General features: G+C 41.3%; 1 protein-coding gene across 1 annotated transcript in view; it reads right to left on the minus strand.

The window, feature by feature from the left end:
* The window catches only part of LRP2 (LDL receptor related protein 2), a 310,836-nt gene that overhangs the window by 177,797 nt on the left and 119,797 nt on the right, over positions 1 to 13,242 (minus strand). Inside the window, exons 17-27 of the mRNA XM_088474855.1 lie at positions 11,957 to 12,149; positions 10,265 to 10,390; positions 9,735 to 9,865; positions 8,968 to 9,105; positions 7,397 to 7,678; positions 5,196 to 5,435; positions 4,777 to 4,896; positions 4,577 to 4,693; positions 3,108 to 3,485; positions 2,695 to 2,709; positions 66 to 314 (exon numbers count right to left, since the gene is read on the minus strand). Of these exons, the coding sequence (XP_088330981.1) occupies positions 66 to 314; positions 2,695 to 2,709; positions 3,108 to 3,485; positions 4,577 to 4,693; positions 4,777 to 4,896; positions 5,196 to 5,435; positions 7,397 to 7,678; positions 8,968 to 9,105; positions 9,735 to 9,865; positions 10,265 to 10,390; positions 11,957 to 12,149 (1,989 nt within the window). The remainder of the gene's footprint in view (positions 1 to 65; positions 315 to 2,694; positions 2,710 to 3,107; positions 3,486 to 4,576; positions 4,694 to 4,776; positions 4,897 to 5,195; positions 5,436 to 7,396; positions 7,679 to 8,967; positions 9,106 to 9,734; positions 9,866 to 10,264; positions 10,391 to 11,956; positions 12,150 to 13,242) is intronic.

Below are 13,242 nucleotides of genomic sequence, written 5' to 3' on the forward strand. Positions count from 1 at the left end.
ACATAAAGTCATAGGCGTATTTATAATGGGTGCGGTGAGGAATTTTCATATTTTCAGCTACATACCTGAAGCTTTACATGTTCTTCCATTGGGTTCCAAAATATAACCCTCATCACAGTTACATCTGAATGATCCCCTTTCATTATTACAGGCCTGACTGCAATACCCCGGAATGAGGCACTCGTTGATATCTTCACATGTCTTAGAGTCATTTAAAAGCTGGTATCCGACTCGGCAAATACACTGAGCTCCGAAAGGTCCCTGAATGCAGTCTTGTGTGCAACCACCATTGCTGTCAGTACAGCTCTCTTTGTCTATTCACAACAACAGAACAACAACATTTCCGTGTTATGCTCATTCTCATAACAGTGGACACAAGAGTCAAGTTAATGAGGATTTTGGACATTTTTTTAAGAATAATTCTAAATATATTTATAAACCTTTTAATACTTTATTTTAGTTATGAGGGCAGTATAATGAACACATTTAAGTTTAAAGCAATAAACTAAACAATCAGGGCCTGATTTAGAAGTGCACACAGTCGAGGCCGTGGCTACGTCTTTGCCGCAGCCTTGTCTGCATCTTTATGATAATACTGCGACCAGTGGCGGCTCCAGAGGTGGGACCGCAGCGCAGTCCAAAACTCAAAAAGGGGTCTGATGTATGGAGGGGCAGTTGGTGTGGCTGCGCTATTTGAATTTTAGACTGCACTGCAGCCCCACCTCTGGAGCCCATGGTCTTCCTACTGCGATGCCCACTGGCTATGACACTAATTTGTCTCAGTGCGTTTTTGCACGCACCATCGGCTGCACCTTTGAAGTGTGCACCAGCCCTATGGCATGTGCAATTTCTCCATCTGAAAATGGCGTCCTGTGTTTCCGTTACTGCAGTAAAAGATGCAGTCACTGTCAACTACATGCCAGCGTCTGCCTAACCACACACCCCCCCCTCCATTTATTCTCAGCACTGCCCATTGAAATACCAAGGCTACTGTGTATAATTTCACTCGTACATCTCCCGGCGGGGAACCATAGTGCGATTCGGATGCATGCGCAGACACAAAACATCAGACGGTTGCATGCACCATCGACACTGCATGCACATCGGATGTGGGATGCCCTGAAGAAAACCAGTCAATGGGATAAGACGGGTTCTTTACAGTAAGAGCCATCATAAAGAATTTAATACTAGGGCAAATTTAAAATTGGAAACGGTGATGCAGAAGAAAATTGTTTTTTGACGGACACACGCAATTATTCTCTATTCAAACAAAAATAAAATGGCTTCGTAGTTTGTTACTCTTTTCAAGATTATCAGAAATCAGGTTAATTCAACACTAAGGGGTCTATGTACTAAGCAGTGATAAGAGAAATAGTGAAAAGTGATAAGTCTGTGATAAGGTGCCAGCCAATCAGCTCCCAACTGTCATTTTTCAAACACAGCCTGTGAGATGACAGTTGAGAGCTGATTGGCTGGCACATTATCACAGACATATCACTTTTCACTCTGTCACTTATCACTGCTTAGTACATAGGGCCTGATTCAGAGCCGGACGCCCTGACAGAGTGCTCGCTCTGGACCACCCACAGCTATAGCGAGCGACCATGATGATGGTCGCGATGTTCAAGACCACTCGACAGCACGCCCCCTTTGGTACGAGACCCGGACCGACGGTTTGCCCGTCGCTATCCGGGTCTCACGCATGCGCACGATGGAGCCAGCTCCGTCGTGCGCATGCGCACTGGGCCACCATCGACGCACTTGCGAGCGCTCATCGCTCGCGAGCGGGTCTGAATCAGGCCCATAGACCCCCTAAGTATTTAAGTATATAAAAGAGTATTTATAGACCATAGTACATTTACAGAGGACTTGATTCTGAGTCAGAAACAATTGTGGACGTCAGTGGCTGCCAGATTTACTATAATATTCTACTGCGAGAATAATGTACGTCCGTCTATGTGCGTATCCTTGTGGCATTATGCGTATGCATCGCTCAGCCCACTATTTTCCAAGATGATCCTACTCTGTGATAACCTCCCAGAAATTCCTCTTTCACAGACAGAGAGAAGCAGCCACACACAGAGCAAACCCTCTGCTCTCGCATTCTCTGTAAGGTTTGTATGGTGCGGTGCATGCACAGTCTGCTGGTAATCGCAGGATGCGTGTGCATTCGGACTTGTAACTAATTCACCACTGTTTACTAACTTGTCAAATATTAATAATACTAATTATTAGGACAATAGACCATACTCTGCATTGATTGCACTATAGACACTATGGGGTATGTTTACTAAAGTGAGAGTTTTTAGAAGTAGAGATGGTGCCCATAGCAACCAATCAGATTCTACTTAACAGTTAACTAGCACCTTCTAGAACAGTGTTGGCTAACCTTGACACTCCAGCTGTTGTGGAACTATATATCCCAGCATGCCCTGCCACAGTTTTAGCATGCCCTAATAGCAAAACTGTAGCAGTGCATGCTGGGTTATGTAGTTCCATAACAGCTGGAGTGTCAAGGTTAGCCAACACTGTTCTAGAACATAGTAGCTAGAATCTGATTGGTTGCTATGGGCAACATCTCCATATCTATACTAAAAACTCTCACTTTAGTAAATATACCCCTATATGTTAATTTGAAAATAATATACTGTACATATCAATCACAAGGAAATAATTTGTAGAAATGCACAATACCTGGCTGTGGTTCATCTTAACATTTGCATCGATTTAAGAGAAAGAAAGAAAAAAAGTGAGAAAAAAATTACAAATCAGGGGTGAATCATGCACATTTGATTAATTAACATTCATGATTGTAAGAATTGTATTACAATACTTAGAAGAGATTGGTGAAAAACATTTCAGTGATTAATGCCGCTCCCTACGGCTAGCCATGAAATTATTTTAAGAGGTGATTTTCGAAGCATGATTATATGTCTGATAGTATCTCTCATATTACATGCAGAATAAATTAGCATTTTGCGTGTTAGAATAGTTATAAATCAAAATAGTGAAAACATTGTCTCGGGGACTGAGGATTCTCAGGGAACACTGAGATCTCAACTTTGTGTTTGCATTACAAAGGAATGATTTTACATTTGCACACTTACTGCAAAGCGGAGACTCATCAGCCCCATTGGGACAGTCTGGCGTGTTATCACATACTTTGCTGATGTTGATACAGACACTAAGGCCTGGGCACTGCCACAGACTGCTAGGGCAGCTGAAAGGTGGGGTTGGACAAGCTTTCTCATCGCTCATGTCCCGGCAATCATTATCTCCATCGCAGATCCAAGCCCGAAAAATGCAGTTTCCATTGTCACACTGGAATTGGGAGGGAGAGCAGGTTCTAACTGGACAACTGTGGTGCTCATCTGAGCCATCAACACAATCTGGGTGACCATCACATTCCCAGTTTGAGGGGATGCAAGTCCCGTCGGACTGGCACTGGAATTCATGTTGATGACACATCCCTGCCGGCCTTGTTGCTGAAAGTATAAAAACAAATATACTTGAAGAACTCAAAGTACTTCTGTACAACTATCTTGTGATCCCAAATAGCATGCAGTAACCATTGGGATTTACCCAACTATGAACAAGAGGTGTGTCTGAAAGTAGCAGCTGATTGGATGACAGTGATTCCTGTCCTAACAGGTGCAAAATTCAAATGAACTCTTGTAAACTAGTAGATTTGAATGACCCAATTCTGCAGATCTTCAACACTGGAAGCTATGAGATTGTGAATGCTTTCAACTTCTGTTGTGAATGTTCTGCATTGTCATCCTTTGCTGCCATCAATCTAAGGCCCTGATTCAGAGCCGGACGCTCTGACCGAGTGCTCGCTCTGAATCAAGGCCGTCCCTCTTAACTTTTAGAGTGGCCTCCTGGCTGCTCGTATAACTGTGGGTGACCACCCACAGCTATAGCGAGCGGCCAGGAAGATGGACGCGATGGTCAAGACCATCGAGACCATCGGGCTTGCGACGAGACCCTTGTGGTAGGGTCTCGTTGCCGCAAGCCCTGGAGTGCTTTCGGCTCTATCAGAGCCAAAGGCACCCCCACTGACATCACTTGTGATGTCAGTGGGGCCGGCCCCAGGCGGTAGGCATTCCCATGGGAACGCCTCCGTCTGGGCAGCCACGCTCCCAGCACGCCCACCAAAGGGGGCGTGCTGTCACTCAACATCGACAGCACGCCCCCTTTGTAGCGAGACCCGGAGCGACGGCTTGCCCGTCGCTATGCGGGTCTCGTGCATGTGCACGACAGAGCCGCCTCCGTCGTGCACATGCGCACTGGGCCAACATCGACCCGCTTGCGAGCGCTCAGCGCTCGCGAGCGGGTCTGAATCAGGCCCTGTGTTTGTTTTAACTCCCCAATGTACAAGCTGCAGAGTTCAGTATTCCGGTTACAAATAAACCATAATAACCTGTCTTGTCTGTATATTGTGAAGGCCAGTAAGAGTTTCAAGGGAAGGACCCTTATAAAGTAAATAGTTTCATAATACCATCTTCACTGCCCAATTATACAAATATTACTAATATAACAGAATGAAATACACTTGCATAGTTAATTTACTTACGGCAGTTAGATTCGTCAGAGTGGTCATTGCAATCGAAAACGCCATCACACTGGTAGAAGCTGCTGATACACTGCTTCCCACTCACACATGCAAATTGTAAGGATGTGCAGTTGTAAACTAAGCGAAACAAAAAATGTTACCTGTAATAAAACCACATCTGCTAAGTTCAGGACTTTGCATTGATTATTGATAACACTTACCGCAGTTTCTTTCATCAGAGCCATCAACACAATCTTGGTCTCCATCACAAGCATAAAATGCATCAATGCAGCGATGATCTGGACACTGGAACTGGCCTGGCTCACAGGTACCTGTGAAATCTACAAACATTGTCACAATAAATATCATAATGTAAGTTGGAAATATAAAGTTTAGATATGGGTGAGAAAGCACAATTTTTGTTTGTAATATCCTTAATTCACACATTAGACTCTCTCCATCTACACAATAGATCAGAACACTTTTCTGACAGCGCGAACAGGGCAATTAAAGATCCAACCTATATATCATATTGTATCAAATGGAAATCAGATCAAAGATCGGGCCATACATACAGTATATACTAGTATATTGGCCCCATTCTGCCCTCCACTCTCTCAAGCTATTTATGAACACTTACTACAATTCAATTCATCTGATCCATCGCCGCAGTCATTATCAGTGTCACAGAGCCATATGCGGGGAATGCAGTTGTTATTATTACAGGTGTAAGAGGTGGCAGGACATGATCGAGGACCCTGAGTCGGACAGTTCCGCTCATCACTTCCATCAATGCAGTCATTGTGCTTATCACATTGCCAGTTCCGTGGTATGCACTGCCCATTGCTGCACGTATATGCTCTGGAGGAACACGTGAGATCTGTATGAAACAACAAGCATTGATGAACATGATATGGCAGTCTTCTGCATCAATACTAAACTATTTCATGTTAGCCTAGTAATATTAACTTGTGAAAATGTTGAAATGTTATTTAATCATCAAAACTTCTAAATTTCCAAAGAAAGTTATACACTTTAAATTATAATTTTCAAAGCAGTGTTTTGATGTACGATAATGATTAGATATAGTGAAATTACATAATTTCTAATAATTTTTTGTAGCTGACTTGCAAATATTATATGCAACATTTCCATAAGGACCAGAAAATATACTAATAATTAGCATTACCAACTGCTTTCATTGCCATTATGTACACTCACACAAACACAGCTTACGATGCACAACTGCAAACACAACATAACACTCACACCACAGCATACTATGCACAACTGCAAACACAACATAAACACTCACACAAACACAGCTTACGATGCACAACTGCAAACACAACATAAACACTCATACAAACACAGCATACTATGCACAACTGCAAACACAACATAAACACTCAAACAAACACAGCATACTATGCACAACTGCAAACACAACATAAACACTCACACAAACACAGCTTACGATGCACAACTGCAAACACAACATAACACTCACACCACAGCATACTATGCACAACTGCAAACACAACATAAACACTCACACAAACACAGCTTACGATGAACAACTGCAAACACAACATAACACTCACACAAACACAGCATACTATGCACAACTGCAAACACAACATAAACACTCACACAAACACAGCATACTATGCACAACTGCAAACACAACATAAACACACACACAAAAACAGCATACTATGCACAACTGCAAACACAACATAAACACTCACACAAACACAGCATACTATGCACAACTGCAAACACAACATAAACACTCACACAAACACAGCTTACGATGCACAACTGCAAACACAACATAACACTCACACAAACACAGCATACTATGCACAACTGCAAACACAACATAAACACTCACACAAACACAGCATACTATGCACAACGGCAAACACAACATAAACACTCACACAAACACAGCATACTATGCACAACTGCAAACACAACATAAACACTCACACAAACACAGCATACTATGCACAACTGCAAACACAACATAAACACACACACAAAAACAGCATACTATGCACAACTGCAAACACAACATAAACACTCATACAAACACAGCATACTATGCACAACTGCAAACACAACATAAACACTCAAACAAACACAGCATACTATGCACAACTGCAAACACAACATAAACACACACACAAACACAGCATACTATGCACAACTGCAAACACAACATAAACACTCACACAAACACAGCATACTATGCACAACTGCAAACACAACATAAACACTCAAACAAACACAGCATACTATGCACAACTGCAAACACAACATAAACACACACACAAACACAACATACTATGCACAACTGCAAACACAACATACACACTCACACAAACACAGCATACTATGCACAACTGCATACACAACATAAACACACACACAAACACAGCATACTATGCACAACTGCAAACACAACATAAACACTCACACAAACACAGCATACTATGCACAACTGCAAACACAACATAAACACTCACACAAACACAGCATACTATGCACAACTGCAAACACAACATAAACACTCACACAAACACAACTTACTATGCACAACTGTAAACACAACATAAACACTCACACAAACACAGCATACTAAACACAAATGCAAACACAACATAAACATAGCTTACTATGCACAACTGCAAACACAATATAAACACTCACACAAACACAGCTGTCTATGCACAACTGCAAACACAACATAAACACTCATTCACACAAAGACAGTTTAATATGCACAGCCACAAAAACAGAAACACAATCACTGACTATAAAATGATTACGTACTTTGTGATCCACAATTCTGTTCATCGCTGTTGTCATGACAGTCATCAACACCATCACAGCGGAAATAACCAGACACACACTTGCCATTTGCACAGGCAAATGAATAAACCCCACATTGCATTGTTGGGGGTTCACCCGATGGATCTTCCACACATGTGATTTGACCAGGTTGCAGCTTCATCCCATAGGGGCAGCCACAAACCCTCTGTAAATTAGGGACTGGGAAACAAAAGTGACTGCAATCTCCGTTTGGATTTGCTGCTCTGTTGCATTGATTGAACCCTGTGATGAATAAAGACTATATTATATGTATGCAAATACAAAGTATATAGAATAATTCTACAACAGGACAAGCACAAATGCAGAGGCTTTAGAGCCTGATTCAGAAGTGGATGCAGAAGCGACTGCGGTTGCTGGCAGCCATCTGTCAGTGACTTTATGCAAAGCCGCTACAAAGTACTTCACTGGTGTACATCCGTGTGTCTGAGGGGTCTATTTACTAAGCAGTGTTAGGAGACAGAGTGAAAAGTGGTAAGGTGCCAGCCAATCTGCTCCCAATTGTCATTTTTCAAACACAGCCTGTGAGATGGCAGTTAGGAGCTGATTGGCTGGCACCTTATCACTTTTCACTCTGTCTCCTAACAGTGCTTAGTAAATAGACCCCTGAATGTGCAAGGACTGAGAAGGCCACTATCAACGTACATACACGCTATAATACCGATTGGTGCATCTTTATGGTGGGTACACATCAGACGATATGTCATCTGATCCAGCGGATTGGAGAGAGTATCATATACAACAGCAACTCTGTACGGACACAATCGTCCGACATCGGCAGTACGTCCACCTCTAAATCAGGCCTTTAAATTCACGGTGTATGCCTAGTTTCTATTCTTGAAAGATGCCTCTGCAAACTGAAAGTGCACCTAGAAGTGCACACTTAGCAACCAATCAGATTCTAGCTACTGTCTTCTAGAAACGAGCTGGAGAAATGATAAGTAGAATCTGATTGGTTGCTATGGGCAACAGCTCTACGTCTATAAACCAGCACTTTATTAAATATACCCCTTCATTATCTACCTTTCCAGCCACTTCCCAGCCATGTGTATGAATCGGGTACTGTTTTTGTTTTGCCAATGTTTTGTATTGACAGAGCAACTAGATCTCCTGTTGAGTTCCTGGCGCATCTGCTCCTGTTATTAGCAGGGGGAGGGAGGTGCATTTGCCTCTTGTTTTATTAAAAGCAAATCAAACAAGACGCAAATATAAAAGAACAGGTATTATTTTCTTTACTTTTTAAAAACATTACTTTACGCAATGGCAAACAATCACTCAATCTGCGGAATTGTGTCAGTCTCTGAATTAGTCCCTCTTGGGGCAAATGTAATAGGTTGCGATATGCAGGCATCAGTGAGTTCCCAGCAAGTCTGCCCGATGTTTTAATGGGACAATCATTTAATAGGCAAAACCAACCTTTAAAACTTCGGACAGACTCATCAGGAACTCACCGATGCCTGCATCTCATAGGCTATTCCATTTATTCCATTGTCTTTGTAAACAGCTTGCCTTACCTGTCTGGATACTTGCGTCAAATGATTTCACATGTGCAATGTTATTAATTCCTCTGCGAATAATGGTCATCTCTCCTCCATCATATTTTCGGACACGCACTATTGCTTTCAGTCGCCAGTCACTTATGTACGCATAGCCTGGATTAAAACAAACAATATATGTTGCAAATCTAATTTTCGATTAACAAGCACTACACACTCACACACTCAGAGGGCGTATATTGTGATAAGGCATATCATCCCATTACTTAATGTATGAAAATGGTTACCTCCAATGATATGGGGAAATCTATTTATCAAGTATGGCAGTGCTACTTGTACTGCTGTGATACCTTTTCCTTTAACACCATATTTTTAGCGCTAGGCAGTCTTCAGCTTTTAAATACATTTAAATTGTATTTTTTTATTTTAACTAAGTGGGACTGAAGCCAAAATCTGAGCTTACAGTTCCACTGCGCACATGCAATACGGTTTACGTCTGTGCACTAAAACTGGTTTGGGGAAGCAGTAAGCTAGCCCGCCAGGGCAGTTACACATATGTGAATGTGATAGAGTAGAGATTACATTTTATTCCAAGGCTTAGGGCAGTATCATACTGGACACATGCCATCATTGTAAATGTCAACTTGTGATAAGGACCATGCCACGTAAACTATATAATAGTAAGCACAATGAAAGCTAATGTAACTAAGTGCCTTATGCTGAATACACTTAGCAATATGCAGACATACAGTATGAGAATCTCTGTTCTCTTATTGGTCTCTTACCTCCGTAGATAGTAAGACCAAATGGGTGAGTCATCTGTGTTATTCTGCTAAGTGTTTGTCTGTCTGAGCCATCAAAGTTGCTGTGTTCGACTTTGTCAAAAAATGCATCCACCCAAAATATTCTCATTGCGCTGTTTACAAAATGAAAACATGATTGAGAAGAAAACATGTATAAATATGGGAGCAATCATCAGTGGACTATTATTTCAAATAAGTCCTGAAAACACATTGACAACTATTATAAGGATCCACACCAAGATGTCATGGTTTTAGCTAGGCGTACCAAAAAGTTCAATAAAATAAAAATTATATAATACCATAAATCTGGACCCTGTCCACTATTGTTCTTTAGAGAGGCTGTGAATACTTAATAAAATACTAATAAAGGAAATGGAAAGGAAGATACATATTAACCCAATAAAACTCTAGTAAAGTCTCAAACTAGCTTATTATCACAATCCCCTACTGGGCAAAAACAGCTTGAGAAATTGTTATTATATAAGAAAGCAATCTTTTCTGCATTATTTCACCTCCAATCCATAGCTAAACCATTGGGCCATCCAAGACTTGCATTGACAATTGGTGATGCATGTGATCCATCACACCAAGACCTCATGATTTTAGCTGGCCGGTACCAGTCAGTCCAATAAAGAAACCTAAATAATAGAAAAAATAAATGAATAAGTAAATATGCCTAATTTTCAGATGATAAGTGGTTGAACTATGCAGAGTTATGGCTTTACAACTGCAATTATGTTTGTGCTTTGAATACTATGTGCAGCTCAATCTTCATGTTGTTGGTATCTGGCACAAAGCCATCAGACTAGATGTGAGTGTAACTTACCAGCTGCAGGGGCAGCCCACTTACACTGGTTTCAAATTAAGATATGCAGAAAAAAAACACAGAATAGAGAACAGGCCCATAATGTAACTCCTTGGAAATCCTCATTCAGAAGCTGTGAAATGTTGGTTTTATTTAAGTAATACCATTTCAAATTAATTTATATTATATCCACATACCAGTGAGTACATTATTTAACACATGTTTGAATGAGGGATCCAGCAGTTTTTGTTATTAACAAGTTGAAGGAAAAAAAGAAAAAATGAAAAAAAAGGAGGGGGAGGATCAGGGTAACAAAGTATTTAGCTGAATTGCAGTCGAGACAGCAATAATACAATAGACGTTCCTTGTAATATATATATACAGGGAAAAATATAAAAAGAGTGATTTACGCAATTCGTAAAACGTAAAGGGGGCATAAAGGAAAAAGGGAAGTCCTGGGGGCATTAGTATAGAAGGGACCAAGCAGTTTACTACACACTTGAGACTTGTTGAGTTATTAAAATCTGATCAGGTAGGAAAATCATGTCAGCCAATGACCACACAGACTGTTTGTGCAGCCTTCGACCTTCATGTAACACTATGCTCCTCAAGAGCCATACATTCGTGAAACACACCAAACGACAGTCTCTGTCTGAAGGTTCCAGCTTCTGATTCATGTGCCGTGGAGAGGCACTACTGTACTGTGCTCTTCCTGATATTCAAGGACCAAACTACACTGAATAACAAGCTGTGAACCATGGAAATGTGACTACGGCCCCTGCCATTCTTTAGGAGACCTACCCTCCTCTTGGCTCCCCTACTGGTGCCCCTCCATCCATTTAACACTTAGCGCCCGGAGGCAATCGCTTCTATTGCCTCTGGGAGTAATGACACTATCGTACATAATATATGTCTATGTAGCGTAAGATGTCATTTCTATCACTAATCGCTATGCTGAAATGCTAAAACATGTAAGTGTAGAGATGTAAGAGAAAATGCAAGAGATCAGCTCTTACCACGAAGACATCATGAGCTATCTCAAAGAAAATATGGAACTTTATCTCGGAACTGGAGACAGAAGCACTCTAAAAGTAAATGACTGAGCTGAACAAGGCTGGTGCTCCTGGCTTCATGTCAATGTGCAAAAAAGTGAGGAAAAGACAGAAGTTCTAATGATAACTTTATAGCATTTTCCTTTCATGCAATGTATCACGTTACACTCTCCTCCCAGCATGGTCATTTGCCAACAGCAGAGAAAGGATGATTAGTTGAAAGTGAAAGATACAGGAGCATGAGAAATACAACAGTCTCCATTAATTTTGTTACTGATTGAGTAAAAAAAAAACCCACAAAAGCACAGTCACGAAAAATAGAAATAAAAGGTTAAATCCAAGTTTACCCCATCATCGGATGCACCACGACTGAGCGCGGTTGATTTAAATTCTGAATGATGGCTCTTCTAGATTTATCTGCCAGCCTCATAACACTGATGCTCCTATATCTCGGGTCTGTCCAATAGAGGTTCTTGGAGATCCAGTCAAAAGTCAGGTCTTCAACACCTTCTACCCTATTGGCTGTGAGCAGTTCTTTACCTGAAGCAGATGATGGAAGAGGCTTGTGAGGCATGTGAGGTGGAAATTTACAGGTTATAATTCTATTTGTGCATATTTCACAATTTTACTCATTTGTCTTAAATTACCTTTTCAGCGAGTCTTACTTTACTTTGTACTGGCAGCAGTTACTGTATGGTGTACTAATGGGTCATTTTAGTGCATTAGGAATGTGTTACTTTCATCATGATTAATTGCAAATATAAGGCTAGGTGCCACCATATTTCTGTAAGTAATAATTGGAAAGTGCTGACATCAGAACAGGCTGTTTATGCAGTATAAATACCAGATTTACCTTTACCCAGCATAAAATATCAGCTGAGATCATTCCTCAGTTCATGAGTGAAGCAGCTCCTGAGCCCTAGGATGCAGCCTATGTACTAAGACGTAGTAAATAGCATCAGTGCGACTTTAGGCTGCACACTAGGGGCTCTAGTCAGCACTAGGGGCTCTAATCAACACTAGGGGCTCTATTCAGCAAGCAGATCTCTACTAAGATTAGGGGTGTGCACCGGACACTTTTCGTGTTTTGTGTTTTGGTTTTGGATCTGGATCTTTCTTCGTGTTTTGGATCTGGATTGGTTTTGCCAAAACCACCCTTCCGTGTTTTGGGTTCTGGGTTTTGTGTTTTGGATCTGGATTTTTTCTTAAAAAATAAAAAAAAAACGCTAAAATCACATAAATGGGCCTTTTTTTGTTCCTACGCTATTAATAACCCCAATAACATTAATTTCCACTCATTTCCACTCTATTCTGAACACCTCACACCTCACAATATTGTTTTTAGGCCAAAAGGTTGTACCGAGGAAGCTGGATGACTATGCTAAGCGACACAAGGGGGCGGCACAAACACGTGGCCCATCTAGGAGTGGCACTGCAGTGGCAGACAGGAAGCCAATCAGCGTTATGGTGCCCATTTGCATGTAGCATGAACCCGGGAGATCCGTGCTACATGCATCTGTGTGATTGGCACAGAGCAATGACAGGTCCGTGAGACCCGTCTGTGCTGCTGTGGTAAAAAAAAAAAAAAAAACCTGTGTAAAAAAAGAAAAAAATGGCGTGCACCCCCCCAAAA

Source organism: Taudactylus pleione, unplaced genomic scaffold (assembly GCF_031769625.1).
Source record: "Taudactylus pleione unplaced genomic scaffold, aTauple2 ptg000156l, whole genome shotgun sequence".
Taxonomy (NCBI): domain Eukaryota; kingdom Metazoa; phylum Chordata; class Amphibia; order Anura; family Myobatrachidae; genus Taudactylus; species Taudactylus pleione.